The sequence below is a fragment of the Lagopus muta genome, chromosome 3 (genome assembly GCF_023343835.1).
Source record: "Lagopus muta isolate bLagMut1 chromosome 3, bLagMut1 primary, whole genome shotgun sequence".
In the NCBI taxonomy this organism is placed as follows: Eukaryota; Metazoa; Chordata; class Aves; order Galliformes; family Phasianidae; genus Lagopus; species Lagopus muta.
In genome coordinates this window covers 37226295-37252051 of record NC_064435.1, presented here as the reverse complement: position 1 = coordinate 37252051, position 25757 = coordinate 37226295, and the positions used below count along the sequence as shown (strand labels likewise).

The 25757-nt window shown below is 40.2% G+C and overlaps 1 protein-coding gene across 4 annotated transcripts; it reads left to right on the top strand.

The window, feature by feature from the left end:
- Positions 1-1039: 1039 nt before the first annotated feature.
- Positions 1040-18320, top strand: UBXN2B (UBX domain protein 2B). Of its 4 annotated transcripts, none has more exons than XM_048939943.1 (9): positions 1040-1190; positions 2032-2123; positions 4521-4592; positions 4758-4917; positions 6398-6475; positions 10773-10882; positions 11302-11439; positions 13191-13352; positions 16681-18320. In XM_048939943.1, exons 1-9 carry the CDS (start codon positions 1068-1070, stop codon positions 16841-16843), a joined length of 1098 nt encoding a protein of 365 aa, XP_048795900.1. In that variant the 5' UTR covers positions 1040-1067; the 3' UTR covers positions 16844-18320. The 4 variants fall into 4 exon arrangements, with proteins under 4 accessions (XP_048795900.1, XP_048795901.1, XP_048795902.1 ...); XM_048939944.1 differs by lacking the exon at positions 16681-18320 and adding an exon at positions 14356-16674; XM_048939945.1 differs by lacking the exon at positions 1040-1190 and adding an exon at positions 1290-1463.
- Positions 18321-25757: the final 7437 nt, after the last annotated feature.

Below are 25757 nucleotides of genomic sequence, written 5' to 3'. Positions count from 1 at the left end.
TTCCAAGTCCTACCTCTCGCATTACATTGTTTTATTTCAGTACAGATTAGGACATGAAATATTCAACCAAAATTTCAGAGGTTCATTGCCCTGGATCTGGCTGAGATTGCATTAATATTCTTCATAGCAGCTCCCAGGTGCAGTGTTTGCATCTGGGACTAAAGCAGCATCGACAACACACCTGAGCTTTGGCTCTCACTCAGCAGCACATTCACAGCACGAAAGTTTTCTTCCTCCCACTTTGCCCTGTTGGTGAGGAGGCTTGGGGTGGGCAAGAAGTCAGAGGGGGACACAGCCAGGACAGCTGACCCCAAACAGCTGAAAGGATATCCCATACCAGACAACACTGTGTGCAGTGATTAAGTCATGGTTAAAGCAATGGTTAAAGGAAGGTGGACATTTGTGTTCATGCTGTTTGAATTCCTAACGAATCCTTGAACATGAACACAGAATCACAGAATGGCCAGGGTTGGAAGGGACCTCAAGGATCATGAATCTCCAACCCCCTGCCACATGCAGGGCCACCAACCTCCACATTCAATACCAGACCAGGCTGCCCAGGGCCCCATCCAACCTGGCCTTGAACACCTCCAGGGATGGGGCATCCACAACCTCTCTGGGCAGCCTGTTCCAGCACCTCACCGCTCTCTCTGTAAAGAACTTCCCCAGATATCCAACCTAAATTTTCCCTCCACCAGCTTAAAACCATTTCCCCTCGTCCTGCCCTTATCTACCCTTGTAAAGAGTTGAAGCACTGATCAAACAGTGCTCTCCTGGAAACAGCTAAACATCTGCCCACCAACGGGAAGTTGTTAACAAAGAATTTAGTTTGCTTTGCTTATGCATTCAGCTTTGCTTTGCCTCTGCAAGGAGGAGGAGAGGTCACGGATAGGCACCCAGACACGAAGCCGGCTGCCCAGGCTCTCTCCGATGGCGGCGAGCCTCCATCCGTCTCCACGGAAACAGCCCGGTGGGCGGGGCCGCTCCGTTGCCATGGCAACCGGAAGTGCCGCGCGGCGCCGGCCCCGCCCAAGGCGACCCGCGGGAGGGGTTGCCGCCCTCAGAAGATGGCGGACGGCGAAACAGCTCCCGCTCAGCAGGAAGGGGAAATGTCGGCGGCTGGCCCGGGTGTCCGGAGGGAGCGGCAGCACCGTGGCAGCGGCCGCCCGCCCAGCGCGAGAGATTTGCAGGCGAGCGGGCGGGGAGGGGCGTCCCGGACCCTCAGCGGGGCGGAGCTTTGACTCAGAGGTGGCCGTGAGGGGGTAGGGCTGAGCGCGGGGCTCTTGGTGGGGCCGGACTCCTTAGGGCCTTTGAGTACAGGGGTTTACCTGAAGTTAATTGGTAGTCTCTCTTTTCTGGGTCCTCCTTAGCATGTGCTTATGGTCCTTGCGCCTGCAACTTGATATCGCATATTAAATTAAGGAAAACTTACAAAACAACGTAGTATGCTATTCAGGGCAAAAGTAAGTTGCTAAAAAATGGTGTGTTAGATGTGCCTCCCACTGTTTCCTGAAAAAGAACTCTCCATTGATATGGCAGCCCGTGTGGTAAAGTTTCTTAATAGAAATGTTTGCTATGATATTTGCCAGCCAGTTAGACTGTTTCTGTCATAATCCCAGTACATACTTCACTTGCATTGTATTTTTCCATTTCTATGTTGTAAAATTTATTTGCTTCCCAGTTTTATCAGAGGGATTCTTAACAACATTTCAGTTTATTAGCATTGAAGAGATTATGTGTAACATATATAGGCGTGTGTGTATTCTGAAAGTTTAGTGTAGGCTGAAGGTAACCAATGAGACTGTGGACCAAGCGCAAGCAGAGTACAAGTATCGCATCACTCTGGCATAAGCATATTGAGTATTTCTTGCTTTTTTTCCATAAAATAGAAAGGAAGCTGAATTTAGAGAATTGAGAGTTCTCATGTTGATGTCTCTAGTTTTCTGATAACGTGCACATTTAGCATTAGTGTGTCTTATTTCTGTTCCATATGTATCTCTAGACCTCTAAAAAGAGTACTGTTTCCAACAGTTGGCCTTGGCAGAGTTATATGAAGATGAAGCTAAAAGGCAGTCATTGCATCCTGACAAACCAACAACAACAAAGATGAGTAACTCAAAGGGGTAAGGGACGCTTTGTTCTTCAGACATGTGTCAAATAGGTGCTGTATTAGCTAACAAAATGTTGTCGTCATAGTTACTTTGTCTTCTTTTTGTACAGACAGTGCTCTACAGCAGTTCATAGTCAAAAGTTTGGAATCCCTGTAATAATGCATAGTTCATGTCTTAGAATGCTTTTTTAGTCATACTGATCTGGGAGCTGTTGTGTTACATGCTGTTCCAAAGTGCTTTAAACCCACTTCACCTAAGATAAGATTAAGATGCTCCAAGTGAAATGCGGTGTTGCTTGTGTTTTTTTTTTTTTTTCTGCAGAGATAGAACTCAGGTAATTGCTGTGTCAGAAAAATACTGCAGTTCTTTCCTTCTTCAGAATTCAGCAAATCAGTAGTTTGTGTGAAACTTGATGAGAGCTGCTCTAAGTCTTCTGTTTAGGTCAGTATTACTTGAGTAACTAGCCAGATAAATGAGTAGTGGGTTTATAGGAGGTGAGAGAAATTAGGATGACTTTGTAATTAAGTTGTTTGGTGGTGCTGGGTGGATAGAAGACATGTTTGTAGACGTAAAGCCAGGTTTTGCTGTCCTGTAGTGTTTTCAGTTCACATGGGGTTTGAAGATTCAATATAGCTTTAAAACTTTTATAAAGACACCTTGCCAGTTCTTAATTAATTGTTCTTTAAATTGTTCTAAAGAAGTCTTTAAATCATCACTGTCAATGATGCCATAACAAGGATTGTATTTGGCTTGTCTTTCCTTCTCTGCTGCCAACATGAATCTCCATTTCAGAAGAGGTCAAATAGCAGAAAAAGAGCTTAGTCAGCACACTACACCTTGAGCAGATGCATTTCCATTTGCAAATGCAGATCCTTAGGAAGAGGGAATTTAGCACCAGATAAGAAAATTGCAGAATAATAGTTTGGGTTTCTTGGATAAAACTGCCTAAGATCAGTTATGTAGAACAGAATTTATACACAAATTAAACAAACAGCTCTATTTACCAATACCTGTCATGAAGTTGCAGCTTCCTGTTCCAGGTGAAGAAAAAGCTGCAATACAGTGTCTCAAATATTTAGTGTGACTGCTATTGGCAAGCATTTGCTCTTTGTTGGCAGTCATGCTGGAATCTGAAGTGGAAAACAGCTGCAGTTCTGCTATTTGCATGGTATCCAAAATGATATATACATCATTACATTATATCAATGATATTATATCATTATATATATATATATATATATATATAATTACTTCAGTTGCCTTTTAAATGAGCAGTGTTAATTATAAGGAAACATAATGCTTCTCTTGAAGTCATCTACTTGTCTGCACAGTTGCAGGTATAGAAGATGTCTGTGGGCCCTGCTGAATTATGCCATCGTGTTATATAATCTCTAGCACCTTCACCAAATTTAGGACAGTTGGCATAAAAGTACAAAGCCCAAAGTGTGTAAAAGGAAGAAAACAGAAGAGATTAAGAATGGCAGAATAACACCATGAAAGAGCTTCTAGTGCCCATGACCTAAGTTTGTAGCAATACGTTTGTTTGGTGGCTTTTTTTCTGAGAAGAAAATAAGATGCAGAGCCTTCTTGGAGCTGTAGAATCACCTTGTTTTAACACCAGTACTTAAAAACGTGATGTCCTGCTCCACTATATTTTGATTTGAAATGTGTTGTGGTGAAACGTTTCTTAAGCCTGAACTAACAAACTGCCACATAGTGGACTGTTGTGTTCTTATCCTGCCTATGAGCTCGGCTGCTTTACGCAGATCTTCCATTGATGAATTTTACTGTGAAATACTCCAGGATGAGGGTTTACATCTGTACAGCTCTTCCTGGCATATTGCAAACTAACAACGTCGTTTGTCTTCTGGTAGCTTACCAACTGGTCCTTGTTCTAAGATATTATTAAATGCCAGTTTAATTCTCTTTTTAAAGTCTTTTCAACAATGCCATTCAATATGTTTCTAAGATCATGCAGGATAGAAGTGAAAACTACTACTTTGTTTCTGGGATAGTCATAGACAGGAATACCAAGACATCAAAGAAAGTGCCAGCAGTGGCTTCACTAGGCAACAAAATCAGCTAAAATGTGTGAAGAATTGGAAGTGAAGTTAATACTGCTAAACAGGATTCTCCAGTTGATGTTCAGCTTGTATATTACCTTTATTATCTCTGAGACTGCCAGCAGAATTCTACTTCAGGCTTACTCTGTATTAAGCATCTGTGTACCTTGGACAAACAGCTGTGATGAGAAGATAAGCTTATCGTCAAGGTGGATCTTCTGGAGCATTTTGTCTGGCTTAGAAATAAAATTGTCTTGTTTAAAAAATGGTAAAATCAACAATATGTCCTTCCTTAGTTTGTGTGTGCCAGTCATCTTCATGAATGTTCTTTCATTTTTCTCAACAGTCTTAAAATAGATTCTTTTAGAAGTTTGAGAAAACCGGAGAGAAGCATGAGTGATGACAAAGAAAACCAAAGGTATTTTAAAAACAAAAACCTCATTTAACAATTGTGGAAGTACTTGTTATTTTTTCTGACATTGCTCCACCCTGTTTTTGAAAATGCATTTTTCATTGACTTACTTTCACTAATGGGAAGAGTTGTTTTAAAGCATTGTTGCTTATGAATGTTACTATTCTAAAGATTTTATTCAGGTGACTCAGAATACAGAGGATTACAAATTTCTGGGGCTTCTAACAATCCAAGTAAAATTGTTGCTGAACTCTTCAAAGAAGCAAAAGAGCACGGGGCTGTACCACTAGATGAAGCCTCAAGAGCATCTGGCGACTTCAATAAAGCTAAGGTAAAAGTCCAAAGGTATTTTGATCTCTGTTTACATCAGACTCTTCAAAACTCACATAATCCCATGAAAGCAAATATGTCTTTCTGTGGTTTGCACATAGCAGAGGATTTGATCAATGCATTTGTGTATTATATGTGCTCGGTAGCTTGTTCTAGAAAGTGATGGGATACAATGCAATTTCAGGGAATCAGAATTGCCAAGGTTGGAAAAGACCTCACATGTCATCCAGTCCAACCTACCACCAATATTTCCCCACTAAACCACGTCCTTTAGTACATCTAAATGTTTCCTGAATGCCTACAGTGATGGTGACTCAACCTCCTCCCTGGGCAGCCCATTCCAACTCCTTACCTCTTGTTCTGAGATGAAATTTTTCCTAATATCCAACCTGAACCTCCCTTGGTGCACCTTATGGCCATTCCCTCTCGTCCTATCACTAGATACATGGGAGAAGAGGTGGACCCCCCTCCCCACCCCTTGCCACAACTTCCCTTCAGGAAGTTGTAGAGAGTGATAAGGTCTCCCCTGAGCCTCCTCTTCTCCAGACTGAATAATCCTGGTTTCTTCAGCTGCTTCCCATATAACTTGTGCTCCAGACCCTGCAGGGCTTTGTTGCCCTTCTCTGGACATGCTCCATGGCCTCAGTGTCTTTCATATAGTGAGAGGCCCAAATCTGAACATGGTACTCAAGGTGCAGCCTCACCAGAGTTGAGTACAGAGGGATGATCGCTTCCCTGCTCCTGCTGGCTGCACTATTTCTGACACAAGTGAGGATGCCATTGGCCTTCTTGGCCACCTGGGCATATGGCTGGCTTGTTTAGCAGAGCGTTGACCAACACCCTCAGGTCCATTTCTTCCACGCAGTCTTCCAACCACTCAAGTCTGTAGCGTTGCCTGGGGTTGTTGTGGCCAAAGTGCAGGACTTGGTCTAGTTGAACTCCGTGCCATTGACCTTAGCCAATGCCAGCTTCTCCAGGAGAATACTGTGGGAGTCAGTGTCAAAGGCTTTGCTGAAGTCTAGGTAAACTACATCAGCAGCCTTTCCCTGGTCTACCAGGTGGGTCACTCGATCATTGATGGAGATGAGGTTGGTCAAGCAGAACTTGCCTTTCATGAACCCATGCTGGCTGGGCCTGATCCCTTGCTTGTCTTGCACATGTTGTGTGGGAAGTTTTGTTAAGAATCAGCTTGAACTGGGATTATTTGCTTCATTTTTTATTGTTGATTTTTAAAAATCATCTGCAGTCATCAAAATGTCTGGTTTGAATTACTTATGTTTGAAAAAGTGTACAGACTAGAAACTAATATTAATCCTATACAAATCACTAGATGTATACTTTCTAAACAGAAAATCTTAAGTTAGAATTGTTTGCTCTTTATCATGGAAGCAAGCTTGCTGTTGTTTTTAATTGTACCTTGATAAATTTAATAAACTGTTTCAGATATCTTTTCAATGAGCTTTACTTTGTCTATTTTTCAGTCATTTTCTGGTGGTGGATATAGATTGGGTGACTCGTCTCAAAAGCACTCTGAATATATATATGGAGAAAATCAAGATGTAAGTACAATTCTGAATAGCCATAAACAGTGTCCCTGATTGTTGCCTGCCTTAGTGTGTCTACAGCTTAAAATACCAATATTACTGCAGTTATCTATGAAGAAGGACAAATATCTAAATATTAGAAATGTATTCAGTAGAAATTAATTGAAAGCGTTCCCAGAGGAAAAATATTTATTTAGTAGATACCATTAAGGGCTGTGTTATGGATATGCTTGACAAGAGGACTGGGTGACCATGTGCAACTTTTGGAACTTGAGTTGCTGGGAGCATTCTGATCTCCTGAGCTGAGTTGTGAAGCGGAGGTTAGAATTAAAAGCAGAGAAGAGACCTGTAGGCATTCACAGAACTGATCTGGGTTAATTAAAATCCTTTGGTAATTAGTGATTTATAAGTAGTGTTTAATATTTTTTGCTCTGTACGTATACTGGAAGTGACAGTTACTAGTAGATACCTACCACCTGACTATCTCTACCATGCTTGGTAAAATAATAATAATAAAATAATGATTTTTGGGTAGTTCGTAATTTAGAAAAGCGAGTCGTCTGTATGTTAAATGATACCACAACTTTATTTTGCCAGTTACCTTTTCCCTAGTGTTAAGACCATGCAGACAGTTGAAATGTAGGAAAGCTGGAAAAATGAAGGATTTCTTCAAAACTGTGGGGAGTGATTGCCTTGATTATGACTTGAATGCAGTTAGCAGGGTGATAAGTTATCCGTGACTTCATAGAATAGTTGAGACTGGGAATGTCTTCATTCAGGTCACCTGGTCCAAAGCTTCTGCTCAAGGAGGTACGGCTACAGCCTGTTGCCCAGGATGCCATGTTCAGGCAGCTTTTGAAGATCTCTAAGGAGGAGATTCCATAACCTCTCTAGGTGGAATGTTCTATTGCTCAGAAACCTGCAAAGTAAAGAAATGATTCCTGATGTTCAGAGCAAACCTCCTGTATTCCAGTTTGTGCCCACTGGCTCTTGTCCTGGCACTGGGCACCAGCATACGCAGCCTGACTCTGTCTTATTTGCACCTTCAGGTATTTACAGACTGATGAAATCTCCCTGAGCTTTTGCTTCCTTAGGCTGAACAAGCCCAGCTCAGTGTCAGACTTTCCACATAGGAGAGGATGCTCCATTCCCTTCATCTCTGTGACCCTTTGCTGGACATTCTCCATTACATTTGTGTCTTTCTTGTACTGGGGAGCCCAAAACTGGACACAGTGCTATAGATGTGGCCTCCCAGCCACCTGCTGGCAAAGCTTTGCCTAATACAGTCCAGGATACCATTAGCTGCTTTTGGTGCAAGGGTGTATTGTTGGATCATGTTCTACTTGGTGTCCTCTAAGGTTCTGCCAAGCTGCTTTCCAGCTTTTGAACTTGATGAGGTTCCTGTCAGCCCTTTTTCCAGTCTGTTGAGGTGTCTGTGAATGCCAGTGTGATCCTCTGGTGTATCAGCTACTCCTCCCAGTTTTGTGTCATCTTCGAACTTGCTGAGGGCATACTCTGTTCTGTTGGTGAGATCACTAACGAAGATTCTAAGACAGGACTAAACCCACTATTGGCCTGTGGAGTACATTGTTAGTTACTAGCCTCCAATAGACTGTTCCACTCATTGCCACCTCTGGGCCTATCTGTCCAGCTAGTTTTCAGTCCAGCTCATTGTTTGCTCATCCAGCCCAAACTTTGACAGCCCCTCTGTGAGGATCTCCAGGTGGGCAATGCTGACTGTTCTCCCCTCATCTACCAGACCAGTCACTTCATTACAGAATTTGGTCAAACACAGCTTCTAGTTGGTCAGTCTGTGCTGGCTGCTCATGATGAATTTGATTTCTTTCCTATGCCTGGAAAATGATTTCCGGGTTTAGATGCTCTAGTCTCTTCCCAGGAATTAAGGGTTGAGGCTGACTAACAAGTAATCATTTGGCAAATTTGTTTCATTTCTTATGGTAAACAGGTCTTAACCAAAGACTTTTTCCCCAAAATGCATCTGAGCTACCACAGACATGCTTAAACTCTGTTCCAGATTTACTTGAGCACATTAGGATTTTGAAACCAAGCAGTTTTCTCATCCTGCCTATTAACCAGCTGAAAACGGATTTGAGCGTAGTGGCAGTTCTGTGAATGTCAGCCTTTGCTTTTTTTGATGGAAAATGCTTGAAAACAAAATTAATTCAAAATATAAAAGATAGTTATGTTAATACCTCTGAAGTATTTATTTTTTGTTAATGGAAATTAGTTTTCTCTAGACACGATTCAAGTTCCAGACTGTCTTAAATTTTGATGCTAACTCGAGGCATGGTTATTTCTGAGGATAGATAAGCTGAAAGAATCCCTTTCTTCTTTAATAATAATATTCAGTTCACTGTGTCTTAATAGTTTTTTATATAATCTGTGTACAATTTGTGCTAGAGTTCTCTTTGCAAATTATTTTCAGTATGGTGGAAAATGCATGGTTTCCCTTTATAGCAGACTAACTAGTGGGAAAGAAGGCTCAAGTTAGACACAGTGTGCCCACCCACAGCTGAGAAAGCGCTGATTTCACTACTTGAGAAACAGAGTGAGGAGGAAAAAGAAAAGTTTTGTCCATGTTTGCAGTCATCTTTTGCGTGCTTTCGTGTGAGTGGCTGAAATTTATTAAACCATTCTGTTGCACAAATTATAAATAGCTGGTTTTGTAAATCCTCTCTATGCAGGTTACTCACATCTTCTCATCTTGAAACTTCTTTGCTGTACTTGACACAGTTTGTGGAATAGTCTACTCTGACTCAAGATCGAATGTGGGAAAAATCAGGTCATCTTTTCTTTTAAATTATTCCTCATTTTCTTCCTTATACAGTTTAAATGCATCCTAGCTGATAATGTGAAGATAGTGGAAACATCAAAAGCTTTTATTTGCCAGTTTTTCAGTCTGAGCATGAGTTCCAGTCTTCTTTTCCCTGTGTCTTAGATGCAGCTTAAACTCTTCCACTTATTAGTAAGAAAGAAACAAAGGTTATTATACTGCTAGTCTCAATGTTTAAAAATAAACAAAACAAAACCTAAGGTGTTAGACTGGAAGACAGTCTATTCCAGGCTCTTGTTCCCACAAGCCAGCAGAATCAGTAAGTTGGATCAGGGAGATGATCCAGGTTAAAAGCTAATCTTTTTCTCCCTTTCTCCTTGTCAGATTTATTTTGTTCAGGATCACGTCATCATGTGAAAGTGAGGGAGAGTCAAAAATACAAAGTCTTCTATACCTTCCTATTCAGATGAGTGGCTACAGTTGATATTAGGCTCATCAAGACAGAAAAAATGAGAGAAGCTAAAGGATGTGGTTTAGGTTGGGAACTTATGTCATGGCATGTGTATGGGAACTGCTGAGTCACGGCCTGAACCTCTGATTGATCACCTGAGGCGAGCCATGAGTCAGCCAGAGGAGCACAGGTGAAGGCAATTCACCTGTGCTGCCGGAAGGAGTGGAGCCAGGCTCCACCTCTCCTGGACCTATTTAAGAGCTGGCTACCAGAGGGGAAGGATCTCTTCTGGAGATTGCCTCTCTTGGTGTTTTCTGGTGAGCTCAGCCGAAGGGTAAGCTCTTCCACTTATTCTCTTTTGTGATCGTTGTTTACTTTGCCTAATTCTCTTGATTATATTGTGATTATAACATCTTGATTATACAGCATGCCAGGAAATGATGCCTTCTTTCCTCTTAAGTAATCCTTCTGCTTGTTAAGTAATAGCCTGCTCTGCTGAGCCAGAAGCACACTGCAGTGGGGTTACCATTATTTGAGATAGGGCTGGTTTTCTAAGCACAGTTTTACTGGGAAGCCTGATCTTGCTGGGATCTTGTTAGTTGCAGGAAAGAGAAGTGCAGGCTTCAGAGATTTGCAGTGTCTCCAGTGATACAGGCTTTGGCTGGTGCTATGTGCAGGCAGCAAAAACAGAGGGAGTGAAGGAAGCTGGTGTCCAGGATGCAATGCTCAGAATTTAAACAGGGTAGAGCCAGTATCAACTTTAACTGCAGTTAAACAATTTGAGGAAATAGCAATTATAGCTTTAACTGGTATATCAGCAATATTTTGTGAATGTATGCATTTATTTCCTGATTTATTAAGGAGTGTTTACTGCTTTTAAAAGTAGTTGAAACACTGTCAAACTCATTATGAAGTCATTGCATATTATCTGTATGTCACAAATAACAGATTAATAAGAGATTCTTTATTAAAAATGTAAAAATGGTCTTGGAATAAATGGTAATCTGTAGGAAACTGAAATACCTGTGTATCCTCACTTTCTGGAACTTCAATTTTTTTTCCCTCAGGTTCAAATTTTGCTGAAACTGTGGAGGAACGGCTTCAGTTTAGATGACGGAGAATTGAGATCCTATTCAGACCCAATAAATGCTCAGTTTCTTGAGTCTGTTAAAAGGGGGTGAGTTAAAATAGCAATTTTATTGAGGCACATCCTTTAAGTGAAGGGGAAAAAAACTGCTTTCTCAAAATGATTGAAATTATTAAAAACTCAAGGTTTCTGCTATGTTTGCACCCATAAAATGAGTTCTGTATTTGTCATCAGATGCACAGAGTACTTCAAAATTTGAAGTTTTTTGGTTTCTTACTCATATAGGCTTAGTTCCGTGTATTTTGTTAGTGATTTCTAGGCTGATCTTTTTTCTTCATTTTAATTTTTCATTTTATCTGTCATTTTGAGATGAAATCAATTTGTAAAACAATTGGGCACTTACAGCTTTTAAAGTAAGCAGAGTACAAGCATGAACTTGTGCTGTGTAAGATATTTGTATAATTCTTCATTGCAGTAGAGCATAACTGAGGGCCTTGTTTTGAATTAAGGGAAATTCCTGTGGAACTGCAGCGACTTGTTCATGGTGGCCAGGTTAACCTGGATATGGAAGACCACCAGGAGCAGGAATATGTGAAGCCAAGACTGCGATTCAAAGCTTTCAGTGGAGAAGGGCAGAAACTCGGAAGGTAAAAATCACTGAGTTTTCTGTGTCCGTATGCCATGCCAAAAGCTGGATTGAATCAGTTAGGAGGCTTTTGGAGAACTAATCAGGTGATGAAAGCAATGTGAAATCATTTTGTGCCACCTTGATTTCAAGGTCCCAGCCCTGATTTTATAGTCACTTGTAACCATGGAAGCTTATATGTAATCTTACTAAAAGGCAAGTCTTACTTCTATGTCCTGGACCTGCTCTTAAACCTGCTAGATGTTTGTTGTAAATACAAGATTTCTCTGCCTATTCTTATGTATAACTTTGTGCATATATATACATTTTTCTACCAGTGGAACTGGTACCTAATAATGCAGAAGTCATTCCTGTGTTTGGAATGTCTCCTTTGGTCAGATATGCATCATCTCTGTTCAGATTAAATTACTGTCATAGTAAACAGTTAAGTGACAATTCTGCCAGTGAGCAGGCTTTTTACATAACAATTATCACTTTTATAGCATCTTCTCCCACTGATTTGGTATGAGCTGTTGAGTTGTGCGTATTCCTAGGCTTCTAATTATGATTATGTCTATTCATCTGATATATTTGTTTTCCAAAGAAGATACTAACAGTATGCTGTTGTACTTAATGCTGGGGAAGAAAAGGCTGAGGGGAGACCTTATTGCTCTCTTCCAATACCTGATAGGTGATCGCAGCGAGAGCAGGACTGGTCTCTTCTCACTGGTGGCAGGTGACAAGACGAGGGGAAATGGCCTCAAGTTGCACCACAGGAGATTTAGGTTGGATATCAGGAAAACTTCAGAAAGGGTTGTTAAGCACTGGAGTAGGCTCCCCAGGGAGGTGGTTGAGTCACCATCCATGGATGTGTTTAAAAACCGTTTGGATGTGGTGGTCAGGGACATGATCTAGCAGAGGGCTGTTAGAGTTAGGGTAGTTTGGTTAGGTTGTGGTTGGATTTGATGATCTTTAAGGTCTTCCAACCTGAGCAATTCTATGATTCTTTGTAATTCACTAAATGCTTGTTAGCAGTTTCCAAACTGTATGTATGTATCCTATGTTTGTTTTTTTTTTAAATCAGGAAATGTGCTCACGAGAAATAAAAAGGTGAGAAATAGGAGTAATGCTGCGAACAATTTTGTACAGTAGCATCTTCACCTGAGCACTTTCTTGGGCTACTTAAAGAAATACAGCACAAAAACAGGTGGAGAAGAGAGGCTGTATGTAGAAGAATGTACACACACATTTTAGAATTTTTTTGTTTTGGTATCTTGTGCAGTCTTAGCTATTTAAGCAGTGAAAGAAAGGAGCCAAATAGTTATCTCCAATCAGATTTGTCTTATTTGTATGCTGTGCAGGACAAAGAATGCAAACTTTCTATGCAGTGTTGCCAATTATCTGCTGATATCATTTGTGCTCTAAAAAGGTGGGGTATACCCAGAATTGTAAAACATTGCTCATGACAGCAATTTCTAAATCTCTAGTTTGGGACAGTTAGTACAATATAATGGTGTTTTTGAAATTATTCTTTTGAAATTCAGTCCATGAGTTATGACATGGGAATACTAGTTCCAGAGACTATCATTTCATGTTCTGTATGCATAATATTTCAGTTCAGATATTTCAGTTTGTACCTGATTACCTATTTAATAGCAGGTAAAGGTAAGGTTCTACGCAGTTACAGAAAAAATATATGTGGAATTTTAGTGTTTGAAAAGAAATTATATAAGTATTGTTTATTTTGTTTTGTTTTTTTTTCCACTTGTCTAGTCTTACACCTGAAATAGTCAGCACACCTTCATCTCCAGAGGAGGAGGACAAATCCATTCTTAATGCACCTGTTCTGATTGATGACTCTGTTCCAGCAACTAAAATTCAAATCAGATTAGCTGATGGAAGCCGATTAATACAAAGATTTAATCAAACACACAGGTAAATTAATTTTACATCAATAATTAATTCTTCATCAATCAGTCCGTGATTCTGTGATTCAGTACAAGTGACAATAACTATTTTGGTAGGTTTGTGCTTTATCATCAAATGAATATCAGCAAGGCACCGAAAAGGGGAAATAAAATTCCACCAGAATATCACAGGTCTGCATTGTTTTTGTAGACAGAGATGTATTGATAAATTGACCATCAGAGCAAAACTCTGTAATTGAAAACACAGGATATTTGGTAATTGCAAAGTCACAAACTTTCCTAACTTGTGATGTCCTGTGACTTGTAAAGACTCAGTACCAGCCATAATGAGTGTCTGTGTAGGTATAAGATCCCCTTACTATTCCTGAGGAAGCTGACCTCTGGACAGCCTTTCAGTGTAGTCATCCCAACCTGGAGCTCATCGTGGGAGAAGCCAGTGACTGACTTGGATGACTCTGTGAAGGCACTTTGTTCTGAGGTGTTATGGAGATAAGTTATTCCACAGTATAGGCAGGGTTGCTCCTATAATCTGGAGCTCCAACTTTCTATTTCACTGTACTTGAAGCTGCCTAAACTATGACTGAATAAGATATGGTTTGTAAGTGTAGGCTGATTCCTGTAGTCAGAAGGGTATGTGGTCACACCATACTCATTTCAGTTCTGCTGTGTGGCTGGGCTAGTGCTGACAAACAATGGATGGTTGTCTCCTAGGGATGGGCAGCATGTGAAACTTGGTGAGTGTTTAGATTCATTAGAACAGAATAGGTCAGTAAGAAGGGACATTCAAAGATCATATAGTTAAACTGCCTGACCTCTTTTGGGGCTGCCCAAAAGTTAAACATATTGTTGAAGGCATTATCCAAAAGTGTCTGGAATGCTGGAGGAGACATGGGTCATCAACAACCTCTTTAGTAAGCCTGTTCCAGTGTATGATGACCTTCACAGTGAGGAACTTTCTCCTTACGACAGGTTTGAATCTCCCCTGGCACAGCTTTGTGCTGTTCCTACAGGTCCTGTGAACGGTTACCAGGGGGAAAAGGGCCAGCAGCTGCTAATTGCTCAGCGCTCCAGTCCCTCTAAAACCCTCTGGAAGGCCTCTCATCCCTCTCAGTTTAGCATCATCAGCTAACTTCTGAGGATACACTCCAGTCCTGCATCCAGATCATTGATCAAAATGTTGAGCAGACTGTAGAATGGAGCCCTGGGGAACACCGCTGGTGACCGTCTGCCAGCTTGCAGCTCCATTCACTACAACCCTGTGCATGCTACCATCAAACCAGTTCATCAGCCATCATGGTGTGAAACTGTTTATCTCAGAATTGGTCAGCTTGTCCAGAAGGATGCCATGGGGAGCAGTATGAAAGGTATTAATGAAATCCAAAAAGATTGTATCCACTGGCTTCCCTTGATGAACTGGTGTTGACTATCCCTGATAGTATTTTTGTTGTTTAAGTGCCTTTCAATGTCCCACAGGACAGTCTTCTCTGTAACTCTTTGGGGGACTGAGATTAGATCAATAGGTTGTAGTTTCTTGAGTCTTCTCTCATGCCCTTTTTGTCGATGGATGTAACATTGGCTAGTTTCCATTCAGCAGGGACTTCTCCTGACTTCCATGACCTCACTTAAAATTCTGAGAGAAGTCCAACTGTAACATCTAATTCCTTCAGTGCTCTGGAATGAATCCTGCCTGGCTCTGTGGGCTTAGAAATGTTGAGCTAATACAGTTGTTCCCTTACAATTCCACTGACTACAGATGTAAAGTCAGGGTCCTCCAACTCTGGGGTCCTGGCACCCCAAAATCTATCATCGCTATTAAATATCGAGGTGTTAAATGCCTCTGTCTTTTCCTCCTTATTCAGTGTCCCATCTGCTCCAGTCAACTTAGTAGGCTGTTGTTTGGAGCTTGCCATCACTTTTATTGACATTGTTGGGGCATTATCACAAATGGTGTTGGCTAACCTCATTTATTTGTCTAAGAGATTGTTTTAGAGCAAAGTTCTGCGAAGTTATGCTTTGCACTTGCTGTTCTACGTGGCTGAGAGAACTTTGAGCAGGAGGCAGAGATTTAGGTAGTGGTTCTACCCATGCTTGACAGCAAGCAAGGCTCAAGTTAGCCCACTCCAAAATCTGCAGTGTTGTGTTAGAACACAGCTGAAACTGGGCTTGAATCTTGCCTTGAAGGTGATCTTAGTATTTTAGTGTGGACTCAGTTTCTTTGCAGAGCTGTTATATGGCTTTAAGAGTCCACCTGTTCTCTTTCTTCTTCCATTTCGGTCTCAGAATAAGGCCAGAGCCAATTTGCAGCTTTCTTCACCTGACAAAATACATAGACTACAAGAAGGTAATTTTAGCTGAGGTGCCAATAGATGAGAAGTTTCAGCAATAATGTCTCATACTTAGTAGACTTGATAGTACCAGCCCAGGCTCTTCCTTCCCAGCACCAGTTGGAGAAATTACTTAACAGTATGGCTGCTAGAGAGGCTCTGTAATCATGATGTTTTATGTTCTCTGCATTGAAGGGTAGAAGTGGTAAATTCCCAGTCACGTCTGTAAGAATGGCTCTGTTGACAGAAGCTTATTCAATAATTACTAGTGTTCTCTTAGTTATTTTTGCTGATGCATGATCAAAATGGCTTCCTGAAATGCATTGCTTGCATCATAAGCCTTGAAGATAGAAAGTTAAAGTCCCTGCTTATTTGGTTACAGTAAATCTACCTACTTATCGTTCAGTAGACCTTCGAAGATGTTTTATTGCTGAGTTGTTTTTTATCTCTAAAAATCTTACTTTCATCCATGTCTTATAAAACTAAATTATTAAAACTAAATTGTATTTGCTATGCTGTGTCTGTTTCATGAACTGTTGTTTGCTAGTTCAATACTAAGTGAAAAGAGGGGAAACCTACTTGCTATTGAGGTGCATTAATAATTCCCCTCTGCTTTCTCATCACCATATGTTGTAAGATCTTTCCTTCCATTATTATTTTAACCTTTTTGGTGTATGCTAATTAATATAGGGATTTTTTTTTTTTTTTTTGCACTTGGAATTGAAATTACTTGAATTATGTTAAATATCAGTTTACAATGCACTTCTATGTTAATACTTTTATTTCTCTTATTTGAGAAAACAAGAGGCATTAAAATTAATTCTTCAGGTTTTGCCTATAAGAAGTAAAGTATTTCTAGGCTGCAACCCATAGCACTATGGATGAAATTGAAAAGTAAAACCAATAGGACATACTAAACAGTTTTTCAATCTGTTAGAAGGTTGTGTTGTCTTCAGAGATTCAGATTGGAATGGAATCATACACAGCTTTCATGTCCTATCCCTTCCACAGGATTAAAGATATTCGAGATTTCATTATCCAGTCCCGTCCAGCATTTGCAACAACTGATTTTGTTCTTGTGACGACCTTTCCAAATAAAGAGCTAACAGATGAAAGCCTGACACTACGAGAAGCAGATATACTTAACACTGTGATTCTCCAGCAATTAAAGTAATCTTAGAGTTATTGCTAACAGAATGGAGTATGTGCTGTATTGTCATACAATGTTTTCAGTAGATGAAAAAAAGAAGGTTCAATGTCTTCATTCTTCCACTTCCATAGATCAGATTTTTAGGTTTCGTGTCTTCCAGCTATAGCATATCTTGTTCTAATTTCTCAGCATTGTTTAATCCCTTCTCGGTGTTAAATTGAGCTTCCCTTTGTTATTATGTTTCAAACAATGCTGTGTATGAGACATGAGCTATCAGAGTGACTCCTCAGTGTTTTATGGCGGGGGGGAGGGAGGAGAAGCATTTTTCTGGAGGGGAGAGTGTATTTAACACAGTTGGTAAGATTGCACTATGGAAATGTTTTATGCTGCACTGACAAACAGCCATGTGAAAACTTAACCTGTAGGTTATGTTTACCTTCCAAGCTGTATTAACATTAAGGTATTCTGTTTGATAGGTTGACGGATAATTAATGCTGTATTATAAGTTTTGTATATTCTGTTTCGAGGATTTCATGGTGTAGTATAATTATTTATATTCTAATTCTTATGTAAATATTCTTATATTGTTGTTTTGAGAGAATCGGTGTCAGGAGATGCAAAGCTTAGCTCTTGCAGCCTATAAGAGTGTTCTCATTTGTATTCTGGTTGTTCTACTTGTGCTGTAAATTAAGTATGAATTTCTTTTCTTCTGAAGTTAGGGAAATGAGAAAGTCATTCAGTCATCTGAAGAACTGCTGTGATGTAGACTTTGTGAGGGTAGGGCTGTGGTTACTTTGAACTCGAACCCTGTGCAGCTGTGTGATTCTTCACATGAGCAGTTACTTTAAAAACTGCCAAGAGGTGCACAGACACAAAAATTGTTTATTGAGTCATTTGCATGCACAAAAGTAGACATGTTAGCTGATTGTGTATTTTTGACCTGGAAGTCAGGACTTTATATTTGGAATTTTGGCTAATGACCTTTTGTAATATTCAGTGGGGATTTACTTGTGCAACTTGCCATTATACGCTTCCATTGGAGGTTGTATAATTAAACCTCTTAATCTTTGAAATCATATATTTTTTTTTCAAACAACGTGGTCCTACACTGCAGTATGTAAGTAGGGATCTTACACTGTGGGCAGACTGGCTGCTGTGCTTTAATAGTATGCAGATTTATAATATTTGTGGCTTTATATCAAATGAATGGATCAGACTCTGAAGGAGAGTGATTGGTCTGTATTCTTTGTACAGATATATCTATTAAAAATACTGTTTTCACTGATTATTTTATCTTGAAGACATCAACACGTTTATTTATGCATAGCTTTATCTTTGGTTGATAGATTAACCTTAACTTCCAATCTCAAAGTAGAAAAAGTTTGAGTGAATTTTAAATGTGCAGTTGTATTTGAAGTCATTTGTTTTTGTAATCTGTTTGCATGATTTAATCATAAAGCATTCAATGTGCTAAGTAAATAAACTTTTACGCTGAAAGACCGTAGGCAGTTGTTGTTCTTTCCAATATATGTTGTGATGAAGTGGTGATTGTTGTGTGCCAAATATAAAAAATATTTAGGCCTAAGTGGAAAGGGATGGACACACACGATGCATATATCTTATATAGTTATATTCTATCTATAAACGTGAGGTCAGAGTCAGTGCTGTGAAGCAGACCATGGGCAGTCTGTGTTTTGGGCTTATTTCAGCTCAATGTAGGTGCAGTTACATTGCTTGTTATTTCTGAATCAAATAATATTTTTTTCTTCTTACTGTGCTGAGAAACAGCTCCTATTATGACAGTGTTTATTTCAAATAGCTGGTAAATGTTAATGCTCAGAAGCAGGTGATACAGTCTAGGAGTACCAGTAGTTGAGTTCATTTTGTCAAGCATTAGAAATTTGTATCGGTGCATGAATTAAAATATTTCACTGCTTCTAAGTACTCGAAAGCCTCTAGAACCTGTTCTCTCTTTCATAATTGTGTTTTTATTAATGTTAAATTCTCCTCCTTGAAGCTAACACAAGGCACAAAGCTTGGAATGAAGATCTATGTGAACATGTAGCTAAGACGTGCTACAAGGAAGAAGGGAGTATGAAAACAGAACTGGTAGAAGATCTCTTACAGAGCGAGGCTATTGAGGTATTTGGAAGTTCCTCTTAGCTTCTGTGAAAAACAGGTGATAATGCTATCACACTTCTAGGCAGCTTATGAAAGGTTCAGGCTTGACCTCTGCTTGCCTTTTACAGAAATGCTTTATCACACAAGACCCAAAACAATCCAAAAGTAAATGTTTTCTGTTGAAAATCTGGGCTTGAAAGTTTGTGCTTTTTTTGGACGCCACTCCCATTTTTGTAATCATTTATTCTGGGCAAACATAATCAGGCTTGTTGGTTTGGATGTTTTTTCAGCAGCATTTTGAGAAGTCTGTAAACATTCTGCCTTAATCTGACTACTGGTTGCACTCGTGTATGCTAACAACTAGATCATGTTGTTCTCACTCTGAATGCAAATCTTTCTTAATATTAAACGAACCAAGTAAGAGCTTCTCAGTGCTCAGAGGTGCAGTTAGCAGCTCCCTGCTTAGTTGCTTGCGCTCAGGGAAAGCTCTCACGGCCTTTAAATGGCATTGTTCTGCAGGAGGAACAGACTGCTCCTTCTCTTTGCTCATGCTGTTCAAGCCTGTCAGGCCTCAGCCAAGGCATGTGCAGTTCTAAGGGCAGACAAGGCAGTGAGTGGCAAGAGTACAGAATAATAAGGATTGAAATGATGTCACACAGAGAGCAGTAAGCTTGTGTTGTTTCTGTGAGTTGCATATTGTTGGAGTGGGTTTTTGGAAAGCTTAAGACTAGGACTGTTCAGCTGATCTTCAGCTGATCAACTGTTTGAGGGTAAACTTCAAAAACCCAACAATTAATGCAGTGATAAATGTCACAGCACTCGTGTTCAACACTTAGTGAATTATAGCAATCGGATCAAACTGTATCCTTTATGCAGCTGAATGTTGAGATATGAACCTGGAATTAACCGTGGAAGGCATGAATAGTCTGGAAAGCACTAAAAAAGAGTTGAAAGACAGCAGGAAAAAAATTTAGCAGAACTGTCCCTATTCCTCTGAGGTTTATGGAGTTTTCTTCATGATTGGGAGATTACTTTTATCCATATGTTTGTTAGTAGTGAACTCATTACGTCTTATGGTGCTTGTCCTACTGAAGAGCTTTGGAAATTAGGGAAACAAAATAAGTGGAAATGATTTAAGAGCTGAAGAAATTATCTTAAAGCTCAAAACATTCATTCAAAGCATTCATTCACGGGGTGGGAGGGAAGTATGATAGGGCTCTAATAAAAAAAATAATAATGAAAATTAGAATCTTGTACAGAGATGAAAGATTAATTCAGGTATTTCTGAAGTGAAATTAAAACACATTCTTTAATATATGAACTACTGCAACAAATCCATGTGAGAATCAACTACTGTTTTAATTCTCGTTGTTATGATGGTGGTTTTCTTTAAGATTTGGTTAATTAAACACAGTATGTATGGGTTTTTCTACTGTGACAAGATAGAATGAAATGGTTTAGTATTTGGAGAGCAGTTTACTTGGCTTTTGGCTGGTCATACTTGCAATTAATAATTTGTGATGGCTATTTCATGCTTAAAGGTAGAAGATGCTAAGTACCTCACTGTGCATCCTCAGTATTTCCATTAAGAAAAGCTGGACGTGAGGCAGCAGTGTGTGCTTGCAGCCCAAAAGGCCAGCTGTATCCTGGGGTGCATTAGAAAAGGGGTGGCCAGCAGGGAGAGGGAGAAGATTGTTCCCCCTCTACTCTGCCCTTGTAAGACCCCCAGCTGGAGAACTGTGTCCAGGCCTGGGGCACCCAGTACAGGAAGGATGTGGAGCTGTTGAAATGGGTCCAGAGGAGGCCATGAAGATGATCAGAGGGCTCGAGCACCTCTCTTAAGAAGACATGCTGAGAGAGCTGGACTTTTAGTGTGGAGAAGGCTCTAAGGGGACCTAATTGTGGCTTTCCAGTACTTTAAGGGAACATAAAAGCAGAAAGCAGAGTGACTTCCTACGTGATCTGATAGCAGTAAGATAAGGGGGAATGGCTTTAAACTGAAAGAGGGAAGATTTAGATTGCACGTTAGGAAAAAGTTGTTTACTCATTGGGCAGTGGGGTGCTGGCACAGCTGCCCAGAGAAGATGTGGATGCTCCATCCCTGCGGGCATTCAAGTCCAGGTTGGATGGGGCTCTGGACAGCTGAGCTGGTAGGGGGCAGCCCTGCCCATGGCAGGGGATTGGATGATCTTTGAGGTCCCTACCAACCCAAGTTATTCTATGATTCTACTAAAAGTAAATAATATAAAACAACAACAAACAACTGTTTACTATCTCTACCTTCCAAGATTACCAGGTAAGTGCATTTTGAAGATAAAACAAGTTTCCTGAGTATCAAATTTAATTTTACTAATTGTTTCATGTTAATAGCTGTCTACAGAGTTTTGGACCACTTAATGTCACGGAATTTTAGAGTTTGTATTGTGCAGATGTTTCGGTGAAGGTAATTCACTTGTGTTTATCTTGCAATTGACCCTAATCAAGTTCAGTTAAATCATGATTTATCAGAGGTTCAGAACATAAATATCCTTATAAGTCTTTCTGCTCTAACTTAGTTAATCTGTTTTAATTGAGACTTCAGAGATAAAAGTTTCTGCCCGAATGTGCAAATGCAAGTGCTAGTTTTATGAGAAAGTTTGCAACTGATGAAGAAGAGTCAGGTGTGGAACTTATTTGTGCTTGTGTTTGAATACTTCATCTGTTAAGCTGGTTGTTAAAATCTGATTTGAGGTCATTTTGGCTCTGAATGCAGAATTTTACTGCCACGTATTGTCTATAAAGGAGCATGTCAAACTCATAGCCCTTATTTCCATTTGTATCACGTTTTTATTGAGTTTTGTTCTGAACATGTCTATGCTCTCAGCTCCGGTAACTATAAAATCATTTGTATAGCTTTTAAAGCTGTGTATCTTTACGAAAGCTGTGCTACTTTCCACAGCGGTCCCCACATCCCCTAGTCTAAAAGGAACTGTTGAAAGCAGAAGACCAAGCATAAATGGATATAGACAGATGGTTATGTTTAGATTTTTTCACTAAATGATTTGTTCCTGCTCTTACAGTCTAGTAACTCATTTGGTTCTTTAAGGAATCTTCCCTGGTAACAGCCACAGGTCTTAGACCTGTGATCACCACTGAAGATAAGCCTGGTCTGCGTGAAGGGATTGAATGCTTCATCTGGAGAGATAGACCTTAAAAGGGTCTGCTCAGAGAAAGGCAATGAAGTCAAATCCTGTCTTAAATATGAATACTGGGAAGGCTCAGCTGTATCACTGAGTGGTACCAGGTGTATTTCAGGTTTATCTTTACAACCAGTAAAAGGGAGACTAGCTATTCTTTGTATAGTACAACATGCAGCTTGTTGGCCGTTTGTTGAGTTGTCCCTCTCTCCCTCCCTCCGTTCCTTGTTGTTTTGATATTTCACATTTAAATCTGACCATTCATGGACTTTGTCCACCAAAGGACTCAGTATGAGTAAGCATTACTTTTTGTATTGTTGTTGCAGATCTCAGCCTTTGGAGGACGGCTCTGTTTTTTAAGATCCTACAGTCCAAGTAAAGAAATGAAGCTTAGGTTGCATGTATGATAAAGGTGTAGAGTAGGTTCCATTGTCAGCAAGTAAATGTGAGAAAACTAGATAGAACTTTGAAGAACTTTAGTTCTTCATGTTATTCCTGTAACCTGCAATGACCTCTTCCACAGAGCAGTTTTTACTTGTTATTTACTCAGCTAAATGTCCTTATACAGAAAATCTCTTTAAGTCAATCTTGCAGTGCTTAATGTCTACATGTCATTCTGTGCTCAGAGCAGTTTACTTAAGACTATTGGCCTGCCTGTAAACACATGAAAATAATTAAGTTTGATGCTTTGCTCCTAAGGTGTTTTTTTTTTGTGGTTGGCATTGTATCTCTCTGCCTGCAATTCCTAAAATGCTGACTGACTAGTTGCTGTTTTCTAGGCTGATTGCAGTAAAACTTCAAGAATAAAAATAAAATAAATCAGTTTAATGGGTATTGGTTATTGGTTTCTCCAGTTCTCACTCTTGGGTCCTGAACAGAATTGAGTGATGCTGCAATAAAATTGTTGTTTCTGTGGATCTCCAAGTTGATGCACACATGTACGCAATCTCTGGTTTTGGTGTAGAGAAAACGTATGTCAGATAAATACTTGTTCTCTTGTTTCTTTCTCTTTTGAAACAGCAGTTTAGCTGAACATGTAGAAGTTAGAACGCGCCAACCTGGCAAGGTCTGTTTGCCTTAGTTGTCTTTATAGGTTTTATTACCCAATCTGCTGCGCAAGCAGAGAAGGTAGAGGTGACCTGGAGTTAGAGATTACCAAATAGCCTTCACTTGTTGCCAAGGCCACCAACAAACATGCTCTTCACTCCATGAACATTCTTAGAATAGTAAGCTGAGATAGCACTGCTGTCTGTATGAGCACAGAACGGTTTGTTAAGTATTGTTACAACAGTGATACAGCTATACTGTAGAGAAGACTACATACTGGTAATAGACTTAAGTCTGTGCTTAGTGGAACAAATTTGACTCCCTTCCAGTCAATAATAAGTAGTATTTGTGATATATATATTCAGAAGAACTTGAAATTCAGTTGTAACGGTTTCATTGTTATTATAGAGAGCTCGTCTATGGTTAAAAGGGTATTTTAATGTCTGCAAGACAGGATGAAAAAAATCTATAATTTTATTATTAGATAGGAAAAAATAATGTGGGTTAGGGTTTTACAGAAATAAACAACCAGGAGATGCCAAAGCTACTGGTCTAAGGAACCAGACTATTCATCAAGGATCAACTACAGCATGATTAGTTGAGGACATGGTAGTATTTGTCTTCTCAGTGGGGGGGGGGGGCGGGAAATGATTCTGCTTGTAACTTGCATTTCCTACCAAGAGGGAAGTGTTAGACCTTTAAGAAGTCAGAATGTTTTGGAGGCCATACTTGAATGTGGCAGTTAAGCAAATGAGAAGCAGCTATTAACACTAGGGAAGAGTTTTACTTTCTGGTTTGCATTAATGTTGGGCAGTTAATTAGAGAAAGACTGTGTGAGCTGATCATAGCAAATAAATAGGGGATTCCTCTTTCCTTTTTGTGCTGTCAGTCTGAGGAACAGATCATGATCTGTGGCAGATCATCTAGAAAAGCTGCAACAAATGTGACAATAAAGGATGCTGCCTTCTTACTTCAGGCCTCATAGCACTCACTGAGCTTGTAGCCTACACTTTCCATGCTATATAGCTGTCCTTTCATAGTTGTCAAGCATGTTCCTTGTATTCTTGCCTGCTTCAGCATCTGTCCCAGTAACTGAGGGAGTCTTCTGACAACGTTTTCATTCTGTGCTCTCAGAGCTTCTTTTAGTATATTGCGCCTTATCCATTTTGCAGCTACTGATTCTACTTGAGTAGTGGGTACTGACCTGACTTTTTTTTGCTTGGATGGCTAATTAGGCTGATCGTATAGCAGCATCTTTTCTAACTAAAGTTTACGTTCTTTGGATAATTTTGTATCCCAAGGGTTTGCCTTCTGAGAGCCATCTTTTGAGGTGCATATTTAAGAAGTCATTGGCAAGATATCTTTTAAAGTTGAAGGAAGAGGAAATAATTAATCCTCAATTCAATAGTGGAAGATTGTCATATTTGATACAAGTGTCATTAATGCATTTTGATTTCCTCCCTTTTTGATAAGCTAAATTTTTCACGTTAAACATCTGCAATCTCTTTTGTGTTGCTTCTCTGTTGCTACTACTCAGGAGGTATCAACCTCTGAGAGACTCTCAACCCTTCTATGCCCAGAATGAAGCCTTTTTAATTTGAAGGGAGAGGTAAAAGACAGGAATTGCATTGGAAGTATGAGCCTCATCTCTTCAGTGAGGCAAAATACAGGGAATTCAGAGTGAAGTTGGCCGCAAATACCAGTGGATGCAATAAGTGGATGCTCTACTCAGCATTGGTGAGGCCGCCCCTGGAGTACTGTGTCCATTTCTGGTCCCCTGAAAACAAGAGTGACATGGTCATAATGAAGAGTGTCCGGCAGAGGGCCACCAAGAGAATGAAGGCACTGGAACACTTCCCCTATCAGGGGAGGCTGACGCTGAGCTGGGACTGAAGAAGAGGAGGCTCATAAGGATTCTCATCAATGTCTGTGAATACCTGAAGGAGAGGTGCAGAGAGGATGGATCCAACCTCATTTCAGTGGAGCCCCTACCAGGACAAGAGGCAGTGGGCATAAATTAGAACACAGGAGGTTCCCTCTGAACACCAGGAGCACTTCTGTGCTGTGCAGGTGGCAGAGCACCAGTACAGGCTGCCCAGAGGCTGGAGAATCTCCTCTTTGGAGATCTTCAGCAGGTGCCTGGGTATGGGCATGGACCCCTGCTCTGGGTGTCCCTGCTGGATCGGGGATTGGACCAGAGGGACCCTGAGGGGCTTTCTGACTTCAGTCGTTCTAATTACATAACAACAAAAGACCTTGTTTATCATGAGAGAGGGTGGTGGCTGGTCCCTAATGTCCCTACTTACTATGAATTTCTCTTTTCTCATTGCTTTTCCAACTTTTGCATCCTAGATGTTGAGGACTTCTATCTTTCCTCACCATTTTTGACTAAGTGGATGATTATCACCTTTAACCTAAGGTAATGCACTTTTGCATTGTCATCTCAGTAATGGGCTTTGAGATCTTATTGCAGCTGATCTGTCAACTCATGTCATGCCAAAAACTGCAGGTACTGCAACCTAGCTGTGGAAGAATTTCTCCTTTTTATTTTTTTTTCTTTTCTTTTCTTGCTTCTCTATTTTCCAAAGCAGAGC

Bases quoted from the DNA above. Each gene is read 5' to 3' on its own strand.
- UBXN2B (XM_048939943.1), top strand. From the start codon at position 1,068: ATGGCGGACGGCGAAACAGCTCCCGCTCAGCAGGAAGGGGAAATGTCG. The intron at 2,124-4,520 runs GTAAGGGACGCT...TTTTCTCAACAG, and splicing joins AAGATGAGTAACTCAAAGGG to TCTTAAAATAGATTCTTTTA. The intron at 11,440-13,190 runs GTAAAAATCACT...CCACTTGTCTAG, and splicing joins GAAGGGCAGAAACTCGGAAG to TCTTACACCTGAAATAGTCA.